At 41.9% G+C, this 20354-nt stretch overlaps 2 protein-coding genes across 3 annotated transcripts in view; one reads left to right on the forward strand and one right to left on the reverse strand.

The window, feature by feature from the left end:
* The window catches only part of map2k5 (mitogen-activated protein kinase kinase 5), a 33165-nt gene extending 21853 nt beyond the window's left edge, over positions 1 to 11312 (forward strand). Inside the window, exons 11-20 of the mRNA XM_087136658.1 lie at positions 299 to 380; positions 1346 to 1407; positions 1965 to 2013; positions 2544 to 2668; positions 3783 to 3854; positions 4314 to 4340; positions 4961 to 4987; positions 5575 to 5607; positions 5956 to 6017; positions 6280 to 11312. Of these exons, the coding sequence (XP_086992784.1) occupies positions 299 to 380; positions 1346 to 1407; positions 1965 to 2013; positions 2544 to 2668; positions 3783 to 3854; positions 4314 to 4340; positions 4961 to 4987; positions 5575 to 5607; positions 5956 to 6017; positions 6280 to 6451 (711 nt within the window). The 3' untranslated portion in view covers positions 6452 to 11312. The remainder of the gene's footprint in view (positions 1 to 298; positions 381 to 1345; positions 1408 to 1964; positions 2014 to 2543; positions 2669 to 3782; positions 3855 to 4313; positions 4341 to 4960; positions 4988 to 5574; positions 5608 to 5955; positions 6018 to 6279) is intronic.
* On the reverse strand, positions 11203 to 19108 carry LOC110988143 (uncharacterized). Of its 2 annotated transcripts, none has more exons than XM_022251416.2 (7): positions 19088 to 19108; positions 18198 to 18286; positions 17151 to 17295; positions 16227 to 16308; positions 14332 to 14929; positions 13798 to 13982; positions 11203 to 12821 (listed from the first exon to the last, which is right to left on the reverse strand). In XM_022251416.2, the coding sequence occupies exons 3-7, from the start codon at positions 17226 to 17228 to the stop codon at positions 12565 to 12567; spliced, it is 1200 nt and encodes a 399-aa protein (XP_022107108.2). In that variant the 5' UTR covers positions 17229 to 17295; positions 18198 to 18286; positions 19088 to 19108; the 3' UTR covers positions 11203 to 12564. The 2 variants fall into 2 exon arrangements, with proteins under 2 accessions (XP_022107108.2, XP_022107099.2); XM_022251407.2 differs by lacking the exon at positions 19088 to 19108 and adding an exon at positions 18863 to 19081.
* Between the last annotated feature and the right edge of the window lie 1246 nt (positions 19109 to 20354).

Genomic DNA, 20354 nt, shown 5'->3' on the forward strand with positions numbered 1-20354 from the left:
GGAATTGCCCTGTCATTTTGAAATGAGTGAAAAATTTGTTTATTCTTGGTTGGTGGCAAAAAGAAGAAATGTCAGCAAACCTAAGAATGTACAATGGTAACCACAAATTGCAACACCTGAAATAATGTTTGAATAAGGCATGTCTCGAGGAATTCACTATTAGAATTCTTTCGAAATGTATCAGATTGCTTTTAAAAAGTACTCATACTTTTGGAAATCAACTCAACGAATTGCTCTTGTGAAGCCCACAAATATATGTGCAATTCTTATGTATTTTTAATCTGTTTTCATTTGACAGTGTGACTCCCCTTTCATCATTGGCTTCTATGGAGCTTTCTTCACCGAGAATAGAATATCAATATGTACAGAATTTATGGATGGTAAGTCACGAGATGAGACCCATCTCTGGATTGCTTTGTGTGTCCTGAATGTAAAATGAGATCTATTTTGAACAAAATGAGTCATGGTTTCCCTGTTGTATAACCGTGTCATTTTAGCTGTAATCAAGCTCCAAAACTGAATAAAGGCATGTACTTGCCACTGACGCAGTTTTTTCTCAAATTTTGAATGTTTACATCTTTCAAAGAATTTCTTTTATTTTGCATTGTAATTTGAATATTTTACACTTTGTGCCCAAGAATCTGTTTTGAACTTTCTTTTCACAAAGAATCACTTGTACTAGAAGTCAACACATCATAATTTTAATTCGTAGTTTAGAATTCTTTCTTTTACATTCCAAAACCTGCATGGCAACGTACATGCAGAAGTATCGGCAGAAAGATTATCTGAAATTTCAGTGGCCACTGGCCTGATCATGGGCATGTCCACTACAAAGCGACCAATTAAGAGTGTAGATTCTGTCATTAGTAATCAAATTGTGATGCTTTAAAACTGCCTTAAAGTCGACTTCTTTATTTTATTGCGTTTATTGAAATTCTTCAGAAAGTTACCTCTTATCTTGTAGTACATGCAACATCTAGAAATGTTCACATTCTTCAAAGCCTTTTGTGAAACATATAAGGTCCACAGGCCCACATTCTCTTTTCAGAACCTTGCTAACTCAACAAAGACACAGTTACCTACATGTACATACATGTACACCTGTAGTTACCTGTGGAGCAATTGCAATCGCCCCCAAGCTGCTCTACTTTCCACTGTGAGAACGGTCTTACATTGCCTTGAAAAAATTTCACCATGATTTAATGGCCAAACTGCATTTTCACGGTTTTGAAAGTTCATAGTGCAAGCTGCATTGCTGCACATTGTACACGTACGGTAGCTAAAAAGATCTCTTTGAGTATTTGCTTAAACGTTTACTGTTTGCTTTGGGGCCTTACTGCTTTAGGTGGTTCATTAGAGATGTACCATTGCATTCCTGAAAATCTCCTGGGAAGAATTACTGTTTCTGTAAGTATGCCCTGCCTTGATATATGAGTACATCAAAACACACATGCTGCATGTGATGTATCTGGTCAGGCCTCTATGGAGGAATTTTGCATGGGAAACCTATTAACTGGGTTTCTGGGCCAAACAGCAATCAGAATCTACCCCTTTTCATCAAACTGCTTTGGAATCTATGGAATGCGTTTTCGTACATGCATTTATGCATGAAACAGTCACTATTTTCAGATGTTGATGAATATTGTCTCTCACTAATGTTGCTTCATTGTGACGTGCCCGCCCAATTGAAATCGTCGTTGTGTATTTTGTAAGAGGCAATACAGGTCATTCAAACAGAATGGTTTTGGATGGCGTGACATATTCTAATAAATGTTGACTGTGAAGACCATTGTATGAACCACGTGAAATAAATTGGTGTGACTTGAGGAAATGATTGAACTTGACATGTACAGTACATGTATATCAAAGAATAGAGAGATTTACAGGACTTGGCTGATTCCACACGTGCTAACAAAACCTGTCCCGTCCATCTGTCTCCTGTGCTCTTCTTTCTACAATGACAGGTCGTCAAAGGATTGACATACCTTTGGAGTTTGAAGATCATGCATAGAGGTAAGTACCAGATATGAAATAATATTGCTGCTTTTTTAAAATAGTGTTATTTAACTAAAGTGAAAAACATGTTTCAAAGAAATTCTAACAAAATCATTGATGATGCTAGCATAAATGATTTATAAGGATAGAAAAAGAAAAAGGTTCCTTGGGAAGGGACTTCTTTTGAACAGCAATACAACCTTCATAACTGCATTCGTGTACAGTTTAGGGTTCAAGTCCGAGTGTTATTGGTAAAGCATTAGGAAGGAGCACATGTTGGACCCCCTTGCACTTAACTGTGATCTTGATATCACCACATACGTCTATGCCTTTATAACGTAGGTACAGTATGCTGGTGTGACCCAATCCCCCTCCCTGTATTTTGAGAAGCCATTGACGCTCATACAACCTGTCCTGCAGTGTAGACTAGTGTGAAAGTTAACATCACCACAAACGTACCTGCCTACTAAGGGTGTTTAATATCCCAAGCAGACTTGCTGGAAGTCCTCTCCTTAACTGGTTCATAAGTATTCAGTTTTTCCCTGTAGATGTCAAGCCTTCCAATATCCTAGTCAACACTCAAGGTGAAGTCAAGCTGTGTGACTTTGGTGTCAGTGCTCAACTCGTGAATTCTATCACTAAGACGTATGTCGGAACCAACGCATACATGGCAGTAAGTCTCTCTGAATTTAGCAACGTGTGCTGTTCACAGAATACCTATTGCTTTGATACATTCTCCTTGCAATGAATTTGTTTGTTCACATTAGTGCCTCCACGCAACAGGAATCCACACAAACACAGAACAAATGGATGAAAGACATATGTGTCCATGTTACATGTGAACAATGCAAATTCCTCAACTTTCGCTGCCCATAACTACCAAAGCTTTCTGCAGACCAGATTTGCATCTTGGATCACTCTGAAGCCTGAAAAATTATGGCTTGCAGAGGACTTGTCAAACATCAATATAATTATGTGTACTTCAGCCTGGTTTTTGGAATGGTGGGTGACGCATTTTTATAAAGGTTCAGTAGTTGCTTGATTCCTCATTCACTTGCCCTGTTAACTTCAGAAGTGAGTATGCTTTTTAACCACTTCCTGCCGGGTGACCCGTTTTCGAGTACATAGGCTTTATATGCAGAGCCGGGGAGCCCGGAACTGGGACAAAAGAGTTGGGCCATATAACAAAAGACCGTGCTCAGCACAAAAGACTGAGCTGCTGGGCATTACCAACATTTTTTCGCTCTCAGTAGTGAAGATAATCCAGCCTTGTTTTGAAACAGTATACCACAGTTCGAGGCATTTAGAGCGAGTGGACTACCACCGGGGACAAAAGCTCTCCACCACTGCAGCAATGAGCCACACAGCACTGCTGCACGCTAATGTGGCCCCTATTGAAAATAGGTCAGCAGTGCACTGTGCCGGTTTCGGGAACAGAAGAATCTTAAGTAACACCGCACAATCTGGGCTCTTTTTCCAAGGCTGCAGGCCTGGCTGAAATATTCAGGAGTCAATGGAGGTTACCTGTCGTCTTTAGAGTAGTGCCTAAAGAGTCCTTCATGTGGGTATAAACCGCCATTAAATGAAATGATGAATTTTTGAAGAATTTCGAAAACAGAAAATCTGGAAAAGAACCCGGCATCTTGTCTTGCTCTAGAAAAATCCAGCGGGCAGCAAGTGGTTAATAGCCCATCCTAGCTGACACTGATGTCTCTAAAATTAACCTGATCAGTTTGAGTTTTCTCTGGCATTCTACAGCATCATGTGACGTTTCTTTCTTTGTTTAGCCAGAGCGAGTGAAGGGAGACCAGTATGGTGTACATTCAGAGGTTTGGAGTCTTGGCGTATTTCTCCTTGAGGTACAGTGATTCCAAAAGCCAATTTTGTGTTAAAGGTTTTGCTGTTAAATGGGTGATGTGCTCATATTCTGTAACACTTTTCCCTTGATAGTGAGAAACACGTTTGTGTATGATGGATGGGTATTTACAAGGTATTGTTGTGGAGTAGTAGGGTTGTCAATCATGTTTCATTCATGTAAGCTATGGGAAATTTAGGACATTAACTTTTCATAGCTATTGCACCCGAACTCGCTGGCGGGTAGTTTGTAGTGAAAAGTGGAGCACGTCTAAATAATTGATTGATGCTGACACGTATAGCCGCAGGATAATTCAAGTCCCTGTCGTAATTACAACATCAAAATTTTACATGGCACAACGGAAGCATCTTTGAATGAATCAGTAGGTAAAGACAGACTGTGAATATTTTGTGGGTGCACAGGGTACTAGGAAGATTTTACATGTATATTTTATTTCTTCTAGATGGCAACGGGCAGATTTCCATACCCAGTAAGTCATTATTTCCTGAAACATTATTTGTAATTTGACTAAATTTCTCAGATAATTTATTTATTTGATTTTTTGGCAATTAGCTATTTTTGAGTTGTACATGTATCTCTGTGCTGTGTCATGGCTTCAAAATCCTTTACAAGATTAAGATTTTTTTTTTTAGATGTGGGACAAAAATATTTCTTTTATGTTGAAAACTCTGACAATCGAATATAATAGGGAGTAACTAACCAGTCAACCATTGAAGTGTAATTACCAATTTCAAGTGGTCTGATCTGTGGTCATCAGAGGTGGACAGTGAAGTGAAAAGCTCCTTGGCCAACCTGTCTCTCAGGTCAAATGGGAGGTTTCAGAGGTCTTTGAGGAATTTAGGCGAGTAGATCACCACCGGGCAATTAACTTAACATCAGGTTTTGGTGATCCTTGAAAGTAATAGCAGGAATGCTCTGGTTCACAGTGGAGAAATTTGCAGGATTCAGAAGGGTGATTGAAGAGGGGAAACCAGTGGAGATCATGAATTGTGGAACGTTTAGACATAGCGTGTGCTGATCTCTAAAAAGCAAGTTCTCCATCATGTACTTGTACTTTACCCCTTTAGCTCCTATGTTTTTGTTGTACAGGTTACACCAAGGGAGAATGAACTGTCGGTAAGTTTGCAGTGTTTCTTATCAAATTTTATTAACCCCTTTGCACTGGGAGGCGGCTAAAGCCGCCGTAAAAATAGAGATCCTCAGTCCACTTTTCAGCTATTATTCTCGGCCCACGCTCGAGTGAACATGGTGAAAGAAGGTAGACCCTGGCTCTTGTATGTATGGTAATTGGTCTTTGTATGTAGCCCAGAAATGAAAAGACCGATTTTGCATCATAATCACCAGCCTCACAATAGTCCCCACTTTGAAAAGAGGCAAGGGGAATGTGGAACGGTGAGTAGAGCTGCATGCCACTGAACAATCAGCCTTTTCACCGCGTAATTCAAAGCGTGCAGAGCACGCAGGGCCACAAACCGAGAATTTGCGGTTTGGCAGGTGGCCTTCGTGGCCAAGCGAGGCTGGAATTCTTGGAGTCGGCTTTTGGGAAGAAATTCCCGTCGTCAAGGGGTTAAATAGGTTTATAATTTGAAATAATAACTTTCCCTCTGACAGTTATCTAGTCTGAAGCACATGCTTTTTCATTACCAATTGTTTGTCTACAACTCAAAAACTACTTCGTTATTTCATTTTTTTAATATTCACAGGCCATAGACTTGCTACAGTGCATTGTACATGAGGTGAGTTAATCTGTAAATTTCTTGAATAGTTTGTACCCAACGCGTTAAGCAGTACATGTAAGTGGACGGATTCTTGCTAGTGCCGCTAGTGTTTGAAGTGTCACATTTTTCTAACAAGTGCGTGGACAGTCAATAGAGTACCGAAGTGTGACGTCACTGTGAATCAGAAAGTGCAGTGCAAACGAATGGAGTACGCGCACGTGTTGGCTCACGGGCTGGTTCTCGCACTAATGCCTTTTACACGCTAATTGTGCGTGTGACGTATTCACTTCGGTACTCTATACCTGGCAGGAATAACAATTTATTTTGTTACCCAAGCTTACATGCTATCATTTTTTGTGGTCACAGGCACCTCCATCGTTGCCGAGGGATAGTTTTTCAGAAGCATTTGTGGATTTTGTAGCCCAGTGGTAAGTGAAGTTTCAAATAATACAGACCATTTTTCATTTAGAAAAACTTGAACTCGTTTTGATGATGTTATCCTTGCTACTCTGTTCTTTTACTGCCTGGGACGGCCATTTTAACTCGGAGACAGGAATGTGTTTGATTATTGACAGTGTCAGTGCCTTTCGACATGTTTGGTAAAAGGACCCCAGAAATATTTACCCCAAATTGGTACCACTTCGGCTTGGTTTATCACAGTTGATCTGAAATGCTTTTCGCCCTTACCAGCATGCGGAAGAACCCCAACGACCGACCGACGCCAGAAGCCTTACTGCACCACGCGTTCATCAGGGCCTACGATGACGGCAACAAACAGATCATTGCCGAGTGGGTGTGTAGAAACCTGCAGGAGATCAGGCTGATGGCAGCAGCAGCAGCAGCAGGTGCTGGGGGTATGTGACGAAAGAAAAACAGGGATTTTTCAGTGTGATCTAGAGTTCACAACCAAGATAAACTCCTCCCCCTATAATTTCAGTTACAATTGCAACTCACGGCACCATTGCCTCAGTCTGGACGATGTGAGTAGTCAGCAAGGTAATCAAGGTGGCGATGCTGGAGCATTGGAACTGGTATCCAACCAGAGGTCCGTCTGTCGATCCCTCCATTGTGATGTGTAGTTCCTGCGATCTAGTCGGTGTTACTTTTGCCTCCTCTACGTCCATGCTGTAGGTTTTACAGTCAAACCCCAGACCAAGCAACAGATGAGCGGTACAGTTTATAGTCAGTGTTGCCATTTGAATGCATAATTGACTAATCTCTGTAACTGTTGAAGCCATTTGAAGTGTGCTTTATACCATGCTTTTCTGGTGTCCGAGGCTATTGCTAGCTGTGTCTTGTGTGACTAGCATAAACCTTATGGGTCAGCGCGGACATCTGGGATTCTCGCAAAATGACAGTTGCTGCGCCGGTGAAAACAGCAATCTTGGCAACGTACGCATGCACCAGCCAGTCCGAGGATCGGGTTATACAATCTTTTCTTTGATCTGTACGTACGCGCTCGCTCGTTGCAGTTGTTTTCACCGGCACGGTGTGGTTGCTACCCATATTTTTGTGAAACTTCCGGATGTCCGCGCTACCCCATATCCTGTTATCTATAAAAGCCTAGTTGCACAGTGTGTTAAACCTTGTGATGAAAAGGGCCATGGATATTCATGGGTTAGGTCTTGGTGCAAAACACATGACTTTATTACCAATGAATTGGTGCCAAGCAATGAATTCCACCATCTCCCTTATCTCTGGACAGCACTATGATATTATCCCAGCCGTAATAATGACTTTACAGATCTGCATAGGTGAGAACCCTAAGTGATATTGTGAACATGGAGTAAAGTTGTTTTTTGTTTTGTTTTTTAAATAGTAAGGTTTCCAGTACAGCAGGTTACATGTATAAAACCCAGTTTGGCTTATATGTACAACCAATAGATTATTCGTCAACTGCTTGATTTGAATTGAGCATTATAATCCTAGATTTCTGTTTGCTTGTTTTGAAGGTAGTATACATGATTTGCATGTACAGCAATTTGTCAAAAATGACCGATTTGGGTTTTTTATTAACATTTTATTAACATTATCATTTCACGGACATGTTTCATTTTTTGAGTTCACTGCTTTGAGAAAATTTTAGAAAAACACTGTTCATTTTTAATACTCAAAGCACAGCTCGTGTAATTTGTCTTGCAAATATCCATGGGCCACAGGACATTCGTGAGTGTCTGGACAGTGCACAGGCGTGGTTGATCTACAGACCAATTATGGCCTTAAAAATGTTTTATTTTTGCCACGGTTTTACGCAGCGGTAGTGGTCAGCAAATTTACCTTCAAAGTTTGTGTTTCCTCCTTCAACGATGTAGCACTGGGAATACACTAGGAATTTGTCGAATAAATAACATTTCGTCGTGCAGTGAAGTAACCACAGTCACTGTGTAACCACATGTGCATGTACAATCAACCACACAGTGAACAGTCATTGTTCCCTGTTCACACGTATGTCGGTCAAAAACCGTCCGCACGCCGTCAGTGCACATCATAAACACTTTATAAATCGACAAGTGTGGTAACTATCCTTGCTTTTAGGCACGAAAAATATTGTGATTGGAAAAACGGGAAGCTAAATGTCTCAAAGTTGCAGATTTTGTTCAAGAAAAACACGCTTCGCCACGGAGCTCTGAAGGAGTGGCCATGTTAAAATGCTGCTCAGTTTGGACCACACTGTTATCTTAGGGGAAGATAGCGAGATGATATTATTCACGTGAGGTAAACTCCTAGTTTCATAAAGAAATCTGAATTTCAAATCAATCCAAATTCTCCTTTAGGCTGTTAGTTACGGTTATACATGTCACTCTATCCGTTAATAAATTTGGGCGTATTGAAGGCACATCGGCAGTTTGTTTTTTACCCGTTTCCATAGACTCCAACGGCTCAGTGCATCACACACATTTTCATTGTGCCCATTAACACTTGTGGTATTTGAAGAAATTGTATTTTCCAATGGTCATTTGTCTGGACAATCTTTGGAGAAAGTGTAAAATCTCGAAAATGACGGCATTCCTGGTGGAGTTTCCGAGATTGTCCGACACTATAGATCTTGCAGATCATGTACACTACCTTAAAATCACTGACTTAGTCTGAAACAACTGGTTTTATCACTGTGACTTTAAAGTGCAATATATGTGAAGGCTTGTCTTAGTATTTTTTAATCAAGCTGCATATTCAGTGGGTTTTATTTGCATCAGTTTACTTGTTTATAAATGTGGAACAATTTACCTCCTGTTGGCGATTTTTATGATATAAACTCTTTTGTCTTTAGTAACTCTGCAAAGCATTTATGTAGTGATTCAGAGTTAGGTGGATTCTGCTGTCCAGTATTTTTTATACACCTTTTGATATGTTTTATAAGCAAGGGCAAGTTCCATCAAAGCTGTTTTGCTGAATGTGTATGATTACTTCCGTGTTGGCATGATGTTGAAGCGGATTTTCCACCCTCTTGGCATATTGCTGTCACTTGTTTAAACACTGAGAATTTTCCTGGTAAGCTTTACTGACAAGCTGGTTGCTTTTCTTTACTTGCAGTTTTATGTAGATCAACAAAAAAATACAGGGGATAGTGAGGAAACTGAACAATGCGGAGAAAAATATTTCAGTTTGTCCCCCAATCCTCCATTTCAAGAAGTATTCTATTGCATTCCAGCGGGAGTAACAACACATACAAGAGTATGCATACTACTAAAAACTCAACTTGTACAAGTCCTGCATTCATTTTCATGCAAAATTTGGAAAACACTACCTCTAGTTCTGGTAATGCTATGCCCAATAGAAAAATCCATAAATCCTGAATACTTTTCTAAATAGCCGGACAAATCTCACCCCTGGCATAGTTACCTCAAGAGGTTTACATCAGCAGTAGACACGTCAGCCGCAGATGTCTGAATTTCTGAAATGAAACATTTAGGCTGTTGGTTCTCTGGTTGTCATGCATTTTTAACTGGTACCTGTATTTTGTTCTAAAACTGGCTTGAGTTCATGTCCATGTATTCAGTCCCCGGCCTTTGTGTCCTATTCCTCGTCATATCTGTGCACACCAACTGTCCCCCGCATATTTCCTGCTTTTTCTTGTTACTTTATGCCTCTTTGTGCCTCGGTATTGTGTGCCCTCGACTGATCTCTATGGATTTGAGGTCGGTGGAAGTGCTCACGCATTAGGATGTAAGCGTAACCTTGATAAAAGCAACTGAAATTGGTCTGGGCTGCTCACAGCGACTAGATTTTCAGCTTGTGAGTTTCTACACAGACAGCCCCTACATTACAAGCAATCAATGCGGCTAAAATGCTGAATGAAATCATGCTGTATAAATGCTGATTTTTGTAATTAACATGCAACCTATACTTATGGTAGCTCAATCTTTGACAAGTATCAACCATTAACTCTTAAGTGGGCGGAAGAATCTGAAATCAAGTTGATTTTAAATGATCAAACATCAGAGTAGTTGTGTCAGCATAGCTGTACATGTAGATGTAAGTCCTTCCACAGCGGCCGGTAACATTGCATGCATGTATACATGTACATGTATATTGTGTGCAGGTTTTCATACATAGTGTGGACCTCTGCACAAAAACTTCTAAACTTCTTTTTCTGAGAAGGGGAAACATCCTGTGGACATATGTAAGTCCACAGAACGTCTTCCTTTCCTGTATTGTGTGGACATCTTTTGTTCACAAGTCCACACTAGGTATATAAGGTTAGCGCAACGTTTCCCCTCTGAAAAACAGCTTCTGGGGCATTTTGGAGTCAGGGTTATCTGTGGCAAAATGAAGAGGATCAGTCCGGGAAATCATGAGAAATCCAGCTCGAAGGAGTTATCCTAGTGGGAGAAGACAGATGAATGTCCACACATGCACTTTGATGCAGGTGACATTTCTTCAGTGCGCTAGCAAACTGCAGTCCACACTTCAAGAACGTAATATTTCTGGACCCATTGTAGCACATACTTAATGTAGCAGACTCTCATGGAATTAGCTGGTAATATCAAATTAATTATTTTCTTCAAATTCAAGTATTCAATTTTGTTTCCTTCAAAGTACTATTAGCATTATTTACATGTAGTAAGTTTATGTTACAGCAGACACACTGTTATGATTTTTTTATATCTTTACATTGCTTGAATGCTTGCCAGTATTTTCATTTAGAAATGCATGAAGTGACAATGTAGGTAGGTATGCGTACGAGTGCCTAGCCCTAGTTATCCTGCTGATTTTGGAAGCACTATTCAGTCACATTTCCTCCCGTGTGGAGGCTCTGAAGAACGTCCTCCACAGAAGGGCCAAACACCAGGCCTGGAAAGCTTAGATAACCTGACCTTTGGAAACTCTGCTGACTAATCAGTGCTTATTGCCCACATGGGTAATCACACTGCATGCTACAGATGTGAATGTACATCAGACTTTAGTTAGGCAGTCACTGCTGTGAGTGGTCACACAGGGATCGATCCAGTGTTTTCCCACATTCTATATTTAATGCAAGGTTCCTTTGTTGTGATTAGCCCATTTAGGATGATAAACACTGGCTAAGAAAGCAGCCACAAACCTTCCAGTTTTATTGGACAGTGGCAGGAGAGTATGTTTACAAAATGAAGACGTTAAGTCGACACGGTTAACTCAACAATGAATCTTGTACACAGGGACTTTTTTACGCAATGCCAACAAAATACTACGTGAAAGGAAACGAGTATATTTACAATAAAACTGATTTTATGGAAAGTAAATAAGTGAGGTGTCTGATGGTGTCATTTGTTGCAAGTAACCTACCTAGTCCAGAGTATTTTGTTTAGGTCTTGAGGATGCACCACACGTGCAAATGCAAATCTGAAGTCGCAAGTTTCTCTCTACTGAAGCACATTACAGGTTATCACGCATGTACATGTACATATTCATGATTGAGCGCTGAACTCTTACTGGTTAATTTGTCATGTGTCAGTTGCTACATCCTTGCTGTTTATCAGGTGCACACTGCGCGCAAGTAAAATAAATATGTGCAAGTACTGAACAGTTCTCCAGAAGAGGTCATAGAGTTGTTGCATTGTGAAGTACAAAAAGATGAGAATTGTTGTACGGGTGAAGTCCAAAAAGATGAATGTAGCTGCGGCTGTGCTTTTATGCACACTGTACATAAACGGACGGGGACACACACACGCCTTTCACTTGTGCCTGAAACTGTAACGACAACTGAATGTGTCTGGCATATGGTAAAATAAATATACATGGGACACTGTTTATTTTGGGTTGATAGTTGACTTGAGCTTCCCTTGGTGTCTACGACTGCTTGACTTACATCGAGTCATTAATTTACTGTTACCCCTATTTGCTGTTGTCAGAGCAGCTGCCTTATGTACTCGTGATGTTACACGGTGGTTACTGCGATGTATGCTAGGGTAAAATGAGCGTCATCCTTGCATTATACTGTCACCATGAGCATGTGAATACGGTTAATTCCAGCGACAACAATTTTCAAACCATTGTTTCAAATCTGAAGAATTATCTTCAACTGGAGAAGGTACAACTGCTCCTATTACTCCTTGTGATCGAATGTAATTCCTATGTCTACCATCTCCCTACTCGTGGCATACGATGTTCTCCCACTGTATCCCATGATGCACTGCGGTAAGCACTGCATTAACCATCAGCACATAGGGTTAAAGAGTACCAAAGCGTGACACCATGTTGAATCAGGAGGTGTCGTGCAAACTAATGGAGTATGCACTTGTTGGTTCTTGCACTGATGCCTTTTACACACATCATTTTGCACGTAACATATTCACTCCGGTACTCTATTCTCCTCCAGATCTATGATGTATCAGTGAGTTTCAGTGAGTAAATTTTGACACCATATGAAGGGGAAAAATGGGAAGATGGGCATTTAGATGAGGACGAAAAGAGCCTCCAGTGCCAACAGGCCCAATGAAGAAGGGAACTGGTCCAGTCTTTGAGAAGAGGCTGCATGTATATGACACCATGGTTTCATCAGTCTTCATCAAAGGTAATTTTCTTTCCCTGAAATGGTACAATTTTGGACTCCTCTTTGCGCTTCTTGCTGGCCTCCCAGGAGGGATGAAGGGTTTCTTGGGCAGGGGCTCCCTTCTGGGATGAAACGGTGGCAGCGGTGGGATATCTGGCTTGAGCTGGGCGCTGCAGGGCTTTCTGTCTGGACTGACTGGCCAACATCTGCTTGCTCTGGAGTCTGCTGGGGAAGAGTTTGTGGGATTTTTTCTCAAGGACATCTGCAGGAAGAAAAAAACAGACCGTGAACTCAAGATATAACGAACCCTGATATAACAAAATCTTGTTATGAAGAGCAAATTCTGCCAATCCCTAAATTCCTATAATTCTTGTTTTTCTTAGTTTTTCCACTCCTTTTATAACAATGTCCTGGTTACAGCAATGTAATTTTTCTGGTCCCTGAAACTTTGCAGAGGGGAGAGTGATTGTAAATATAATACGGGCGATTCACAATAGTGCGCCACCAAGAGTCTGCAACGCGTTGGCCAATCACAGCGTGCGAAATCTGTCGACCCAATGCACGTTCAGAAAGGGTCAACAAATTTCGCGCGTTGTGATTGGCCAATGTGTTGCAGACTCTTGGGGGCGCACTATTGTGAATCGCCCGTATTATGTAACTTTTTTTTTCATTTTTCTGTTATTCATTTACACGGTGTGGACATTGCTGATAATATTACATGTACCTCATAACACAGACGTATGAATGCTGCAGTACACATGCAAATGAATTTTCCTCAGTTATTTCCTCTTTCAGTTAAATCTTGCAGCACTCAAGTATTTTGGCTTGAGCATGGAAGTGAGTCCTCGTATGCATGTTATTGTTTCTCAGGCTATTTGTGCCAATAACTATATGTTTATTCATAACCTTTATAATAACCAGCATAACATTATGGACTTAGGAAGAAGGTCCAGTTTTAGAGGCAAGAGGAAACCGGAGTACCCAGAGAAAACCTGCGAGAGTGAGTATGGGTTGGAAACCAGATGCACTTAAAGCTTGGGCCAAGCCAGGACTCGAACCCGAGCCTCATTGGTGCACAGCGAGGAAAGGACCGCTATGCTAACCCAACCCCCCCTCCCACCGGGTCCTATGCATGCCATGCAGTGCACTTTGTTCACTCTTCCTATGATTAGCACTTGCATTTGCTTCTGTACAAAGTTACTCACTGATACTATTAGGGATTGTAAAAGAAACCTGACCTCTGCGAGTGTGTCTCGGCGGGAGATCTGGGTGGCAGTTGATACCGGGTATCAATTTCTCCGCCGTGGTTTGTCTGACGGGGTTTGGTTGGTCCACCATGGGGACCTTCTGCTTCTTTGTTTCTGGTGGTGATCGAGAACTCTCTTGGGCTGCTCTCACATTTGGCTGTTGCTTCTGCAGTCGCCTGGGGGACAAAAAAGATATTTGAAATCTTGTAAATTTTTGAAATAGTACACTGGCATTAAGGCAGAGGAATGGAAAACTTCCTATCATCCACAAATAATAGACCGAAACAATGTATATGTACATGCCATCATGTACATGAACAGAACATGTACATCAACTACATGTACATGAACTACATGTACATATACATGCACAGAACATGTCCATGTACATGTAGTTCATGTACACGTACAAAACTGTAGTTCCACCTTCAATTTTGTTAGAAAAGCAAGAGGTCAACTGATGAAGCACCCCCATAAACCTAGTAACGCAGTTGGCAGTGGCATTACATCACCCATGCCACTTACTTTGCTTTGACTTTTTGCTTCTGGGACTCTTTCTTTGTTGTCTGTAACATCTGTGTGATGTCATCATCCTGCATACTTGACAGGCTTCCTAAAAACATCGAGTCCAGTTTTCTCTTCCCAGTCTTTCTTGACTGTGGAATATCAGAAACAATACTGTCTTCAGCAACTGGTTCCAATTTTTCTCTGTTGCGCTCACGGAATGACTGTTTTATAGCTCCATCTCCATTCTCAGACTCTGCTGAATCATCATCACTGTTCTCCCTGTCCTGGTGCATCTTCTCCTTTATCTTCATCTTCTCCCAAGTGAGCTGAGCATCTTCATCATAATCATGCTCCCTTTCATCACCTTGTTTCCTCTCATCCAATGTTCTTATCTTCCCAAAGGTCACTTGCAAATCTTCGTCACCATCATCTTCACTGCCATCGTCCTCGTCACTTTCAGCCCCCTTTATCTTATCCAGTGTCATCATCTGCTCCAAGGTGACGTGATAATCTTCCTCCTCCTTCAGTCTGGCTTCGGCCTCTGCTTCAAATTTGCTCTTGCGGAGACGTCGGTGCTTCTTGGTTCCGGTCATGAGCAGGTCCTTGGTGACCATGTCTGTAGTACAAAAAAATCTGAAACTTTGTTGGCACTGTCTATAAACAGCCATGAGAACTACTGAATAAAACTTAAAAACAATATCAGAGGCCAATATGTGGGGTCAAGTACATAGGAAAAATGGATCACTCAGTAAATTTTGGGTTTGAATGTACAGCTCCAATATGTCCTGTTACAGCCAACCCAACCCAATCAATGAGACTGAGGTCAAACCATTTTGACTTGTGTGGCAGGTAATTTGCATTACTCAATCACTCTTGGAAATTGAAGAATGTGATCTTAACCTACAGATTCATGTCAGATGTGACAGGGACATGACAAAAAAATTAGAGCCCAAATTTATAGAATGACCCACATACGGTGCATGACAACATGACAGAAGGCACAGGTGTATCTAAGGCCATGTCTGAATTACTTGACTACGGCTTGAAATTACACAGGACTCTATGGACATTGGCAACAACAGACTTGCATAATTTGGACACAGCCTATAGCTGCCTTTGAGAGTCTTGACAGTTGCTGGCAGCCACATGTATGGTACCTCTATGAGAAATGGATACAAATGCAAGCTAGTGGCTTCCATGGGAGCATACATGTACACTGTTGCTGATCAAAGCTCAGTGGTGCACCCAGGGGAGGGGTAGGTGAGCATCATTTGGGGGGAGGGGGTGAATTCCGGTCCAAGTCCTCCCCCAACGACAAACCCTGGGTGCACCACTTCCAAAGCTACATGTAAGACATTCAGACTCGGTCAAACACTCAGCTACACCAAATTATTACTGAACTAAACACTACGGCTGCTGTGATGTTCACGGCGACAAATAATTAATGCCCTTTTCCTTTCACCCGAGGGCCTGTCTCCCCTTGAAATATCTTGAAAGAAAGTCCATGTACAACTTTTGGCTGTTGGGTTGTTGAAAGAATGGCATATAGGCATGCTGCTTGACACCCTGCGCCAAACCCTAGGAGACTGCTCTGAAAAATTTGAAGTGTTTTTTAGGTGAATACCTGTAACTCCCTACTTTCACTGCTGAATTTGTCTTTTTCGGACAGTTGATTGCTTTCAGACGGCTAATGCGGTAGGTCACTGCTGGCAAAAATTCATGACACCCGTACATGGAATTCTTTCCTTGTTTGTTTCAAGTAACTGCCAAGATTCTTCTAAAACTTTGTCTCCTTTGCCATAATTTTAGTTAAGAACTTAAAATATACCTTTAACAGTCCTCCCTTTCAAATTTAATACAACTTTCCACATAATCCTTAAGTACCAGCATTAGGGCAAAAAGAAAGCTCTTACCTTTAAATCTCGACACCCTTTCTTGTATGAGTTTGTGGTAGATAATTCGTACCAACACTCGATCCTTTGCAGTGGACTTTGGCTAAAAACAACAAGAGATCAAGGATCACACGTAACAAAATCTGACAAAAAATCAGTAACACCAGACATGCCCAAAGCAAAATCAACCACGATTTGCAGTCTTGTGGTCCAAGTTTTACTGCTCGTTTTGGTGACATCAGAGCCTAATTTCAGGGCCCTGCTTAGCACCAAGTTTATGCTAACAGAGGCTCCACGTACATCATTGATACTGTTAGCACTAAACACAGCAAAAGGCCTGTTTATCTCAGAGTAAGAACTTGCTTAACTTAGTGACATGTGCGTGCTACCACTAGCAAAACCACTCCATGAAATCAGTAAGCGAAATTTTCGACTGAAGTAAGCACAACTTATTTAGCAATGTCACGAAATTCTGCCCAATTTAGGAATAACAGAGATGGGTGCCCAATACGTGGATGACAGTGGATTTTCCCTTGTCCTTCACTTTTAGGCATCCAGGGCATAAATTCCTTTCATGCTACGTGTACATGTAAAAGACTGGCTGATTTTCCTGTCCCTACCGACGAATCTAATGACCATGAACGTTTACAGTGGCCCTAACCAATGGCGGAAAGCTCTGTGGTAACTATGATACACAGCCACTTTGACAGTCACACTGTACAAGACCCAACACAAAGCTTTCTGCCAATTAAAGGGGCCCATTGGGATTGTCCTGAGAGATGATCTTGGAGTCAGCTAATTAGTTGATTATTAGAAAAATATTGGTTTCTCAGTCTGCTTCAGGTTTTGGGGGTCAAGTCAAGGCAAGTGCCTTTATCTTAAAGAAAATTTTGGTCTGACTACAATAATGACAAATAATAGGAGAGCAAAATGACAGAAGCGTACGTTGTTGAGGACATCTTGAAGGGACCTTTTAATAGTCACAGCCTTCTTGGTGACAGTGTCTGGCTGAAGGTCTTTCATGGCTTCTATCTCTGCCACAAACCTCTCCGCTCGTCTCTTGTTCTTCAGCAACTGCTGCTCTGAGCCCCTGTTCAACGGTTTGGAGAGTTTTCAGGTATCGTTGCAGAAAGTGCAGCAAATCACAAGGGTCCGCTATTGTATACTGTACATGTATGTAGTAACTCTACAAATTGAATGAGTGTCAGTGGAATTCCAAATACATTTACTCCCGACACTAAAAATTTCTGTTATCAACAAGTAACATTATTTAAAGAGCATACACACAAAACAGCATTTAACCACTTGCCGCCAGGTAAAACAGTCCCTTGAATCACAAGCTGCCGGGCGGTGCTTTATGAATTTGACTTTAACATTCGTATTCACCTTACTTGTCACCATTGTTATGTCTATTATGGAGTTACATAACGGCTTCTTTGTTTGCCTTCAGCCCCCAGGAATGACAAACAATGGGCAGGCTGGACGATGCATTCGTCGGCCTGGCTGGCTTAGAGCGCTGCGGTCCTTCATGCCATTGTGCTTCACAATACGATTACAGCCTATGGTGACTCATAGCAGTCATTCCTGTCCCCAACTTAGGCCACCCGGCTGTGTGAATTAGACGAATGGGTCCGCATTCGGGGACACCCAGCTCTAAGTGGTTAACAAACTGATTGAGAGACCATGACAGATCAATGCATACATTTACTGTGTAAAATCAACATGTTTTGCTATCTGAACAAGCTACCCTGCACCAGCAAACCAGGGAACATGGTTTAGTCATTACTGACTGACATTAAGGAAAACAATACAGGCGTTTCACAACGGTGCGCCTCCAAGAGTTTGCAACACGTTGGCCAATCACAGTGCGTGAGATCCGTCGACCAAATGGGCGTTTGGAAAGGTTCAACAGATTTCGCGCGTTGTGGTTGGCCAATGCGTTGCAAACTCTATTATGAATCACTTGTATTCATTTTATTCAGAAATTCCTACTTTTTCTTTCGAAGCCTTGTAATCTGCCTTGTTAGAGAGTGTGCAGTGAGTACTTTCACCCTTTTCACAACGTTCCTCAAGTTGACAACCTGAAAGGAGTAATACATATGAATTTAGGTAGTGCCGGAACAGCAAAACATTCAAAGCAAGTTACACATAAACATGGCCATGGAGTCCAAGCTCAGTTGGTAGAACCTTGCTGATTGGCTGCTGAAAAGTTCCATTAAGAAGCCAATGTCTGATTGACAGTGACAGTGAGAAGAAAAAAATGAAAAAGGGGCAACGTTTTCTCCTTTTGCCTTCCCAATGCCTATCTCCATGATCTATCATTGTGCAAAATCACCTTAGCGATAACACTAATATGTCATATTATTAACTCACTGTTGTTAATCATGTTAATGTAATGATAGCCCCTACCGATTAACTACATAATAATAACAATAAATAAAATAAAATACTAGGCTAGTACTGCTCTATAAACCTCGGCCCATACATGCGGCATGCTTATTACCTACCATGGAGGTAACCCCACTAGTGTGGCACAGACTCTCACTCCCGATCCATCAAGGATGGATCGGGAGTGAGAGTCCGTGCCCCACTAGTGGGGCTACCATGGAGGAAGTTTTCCTTCCTCCATGTTACCTACTAACTTTTGGCCGGCCTACCTCATTATTGAACTGCACTTTATCCATCTTGTATTTGTAACTTCAAACTAGATTTACTCAATACATTCAACTACATGGTGTGTAGGCCTATTTGATATTCATCTCCATTTACAGAGCAGCCGACACACGAGAAACGATAGAGCTAGCTCAAAGTCAAATAAGGCCGGAGCAGAAATCAGTTGTCAATCCTCACGCGTAATTGTAATTTGTAGTACAACACATTACCCGTTCGCGTTATGCGGCCCCCTTTCCTCATGCAGACCATGTGTTGCAGAAGGGTCGAATGAGGGCGGTATGCCAACTTAACGATGTCTCTTACTCGGCTCAGGGCCGCGTCCGAAACGGGCTTCCAGAGCTACGGCTAGGTCTATTGTCTACGCGTCTCCACTTACTTTCAATGGAGCGAAGACCCAGACCTAGCTCTAGACAACAGATTTGGATGCAGCCTTAGCATTTCTTGTCTAGAGCTAGGTCTAGGTCTTCGTCCCATTGGAAATGCGTGGAGACGTGTAGACAATAGACCCAGCCGTAGCTCCGGAAGCCCGTTTCGGACACGCCTCATGTGCCAGCTAGCTGAGGCTGGGCGCCAGTAAATAAATTGTCATTATAGCCAACAGTGATAAATACTTGAACTTCAAAAGATCAAGAAAAATACCCAGGGTTTGTATTTCAGGCGTTCAAGACACACATCAAATAAAAACTCATTTTGTTCGATTTCTTTTCGAACTTCTATTCATTAAATGATGACTTTTTATGAAATTATTTCCTCAGAAGGTCGTCCCTACAAAGCAGCTGTGAAGCCCCTCGCCATTTTTATTTGAAAAATCGATGCCCGTGGTCGAAAAATAAACTGTTTTCAGGCACCAATTTTTTCCAAATCTCACCAAGACACAAGCTGGCAACCTACGTTTTCTACAAACCTTGAAGTTCATGGGCCACAAAATGCTCTGTTTCGTAGAGAATTTGAGTGCATTGCAAGTGGTGACTTGGCCGGCGCAAGCAGAATTTCAGCCTAGGCCTGCCTGCACCATTGCGTATTGTGATGTGACAGAGGGCGCTAGTCACTAGGCACGGTGCAAAGTTATAGCTGGCGCTCTGCCCAGTATATAACAGAGGCAGATGTTAGGCGCGCATGGCTGTGTGTTGAGCAAGCGCGGCGCATAGGCTCCGCCTTGTGCGTTGTGCGATATCGCATAGGGCAACGGAAGTCACTGCTTGGTCACGTGAGTGCGGGCGTGGTCAGAGCAGCGCGAAATCTATAAAATGCGCGCGCAAGCAAGATTTAGTCGTCCTGATCATACAAGGGCTGATCCTGGGGCGGGCTAGGTAAGGGTCGAGAATCCTGTGCAAGGGTTAAAGTCACCTAGCCTAGTGTGACTGTGCCTAAGTCCGAGTGGTGCGTGTATGTGTTGTTGCATGAGGGCTCGGTAGGTTGAGGGGCTGATTGGTGGTGCGGTATAGTTCCAACTCGGGGTACTTCACGTAAACCCGA

Source organism: Acanthaster planci, linkage group LG05 (assembly GCF_054643075.1).
Source record: "Acanthaster planci isolate LZ-2023a linkage group LG05, COTS_SCS, whole genome shotgun sequence".
In the NCBI taxonomy this organism is placed as follows: Eukaryota; Metazoa; Echinodermata; class Asteroidea; order Valvatida; family Acanthasteridae; genus Acanthaster; species Acanthaster planci.

Coding starts and splice junctions, on each gene's coding strand:
- LOC110988143 (XM_022251407.2), bottom strand. CDS start 18,889: ATGGATAAAGTGCAGTTCAATAATGAG. Junction 18,287..18,862: donor AAGTGCAGTTCAATAATGAG/GTAGGCCGGCCA, acceptor TACTCCTTTCAG/GTTGTCAACTTGAGGAACGT. Junction 13,983..14,331: donor AAGCAAAAAGTCAAAGCAAA/GTAAGTGGCATG, acceptor TTTGTCCCCCAG/GCGACTGCAGAAGCAACAGC.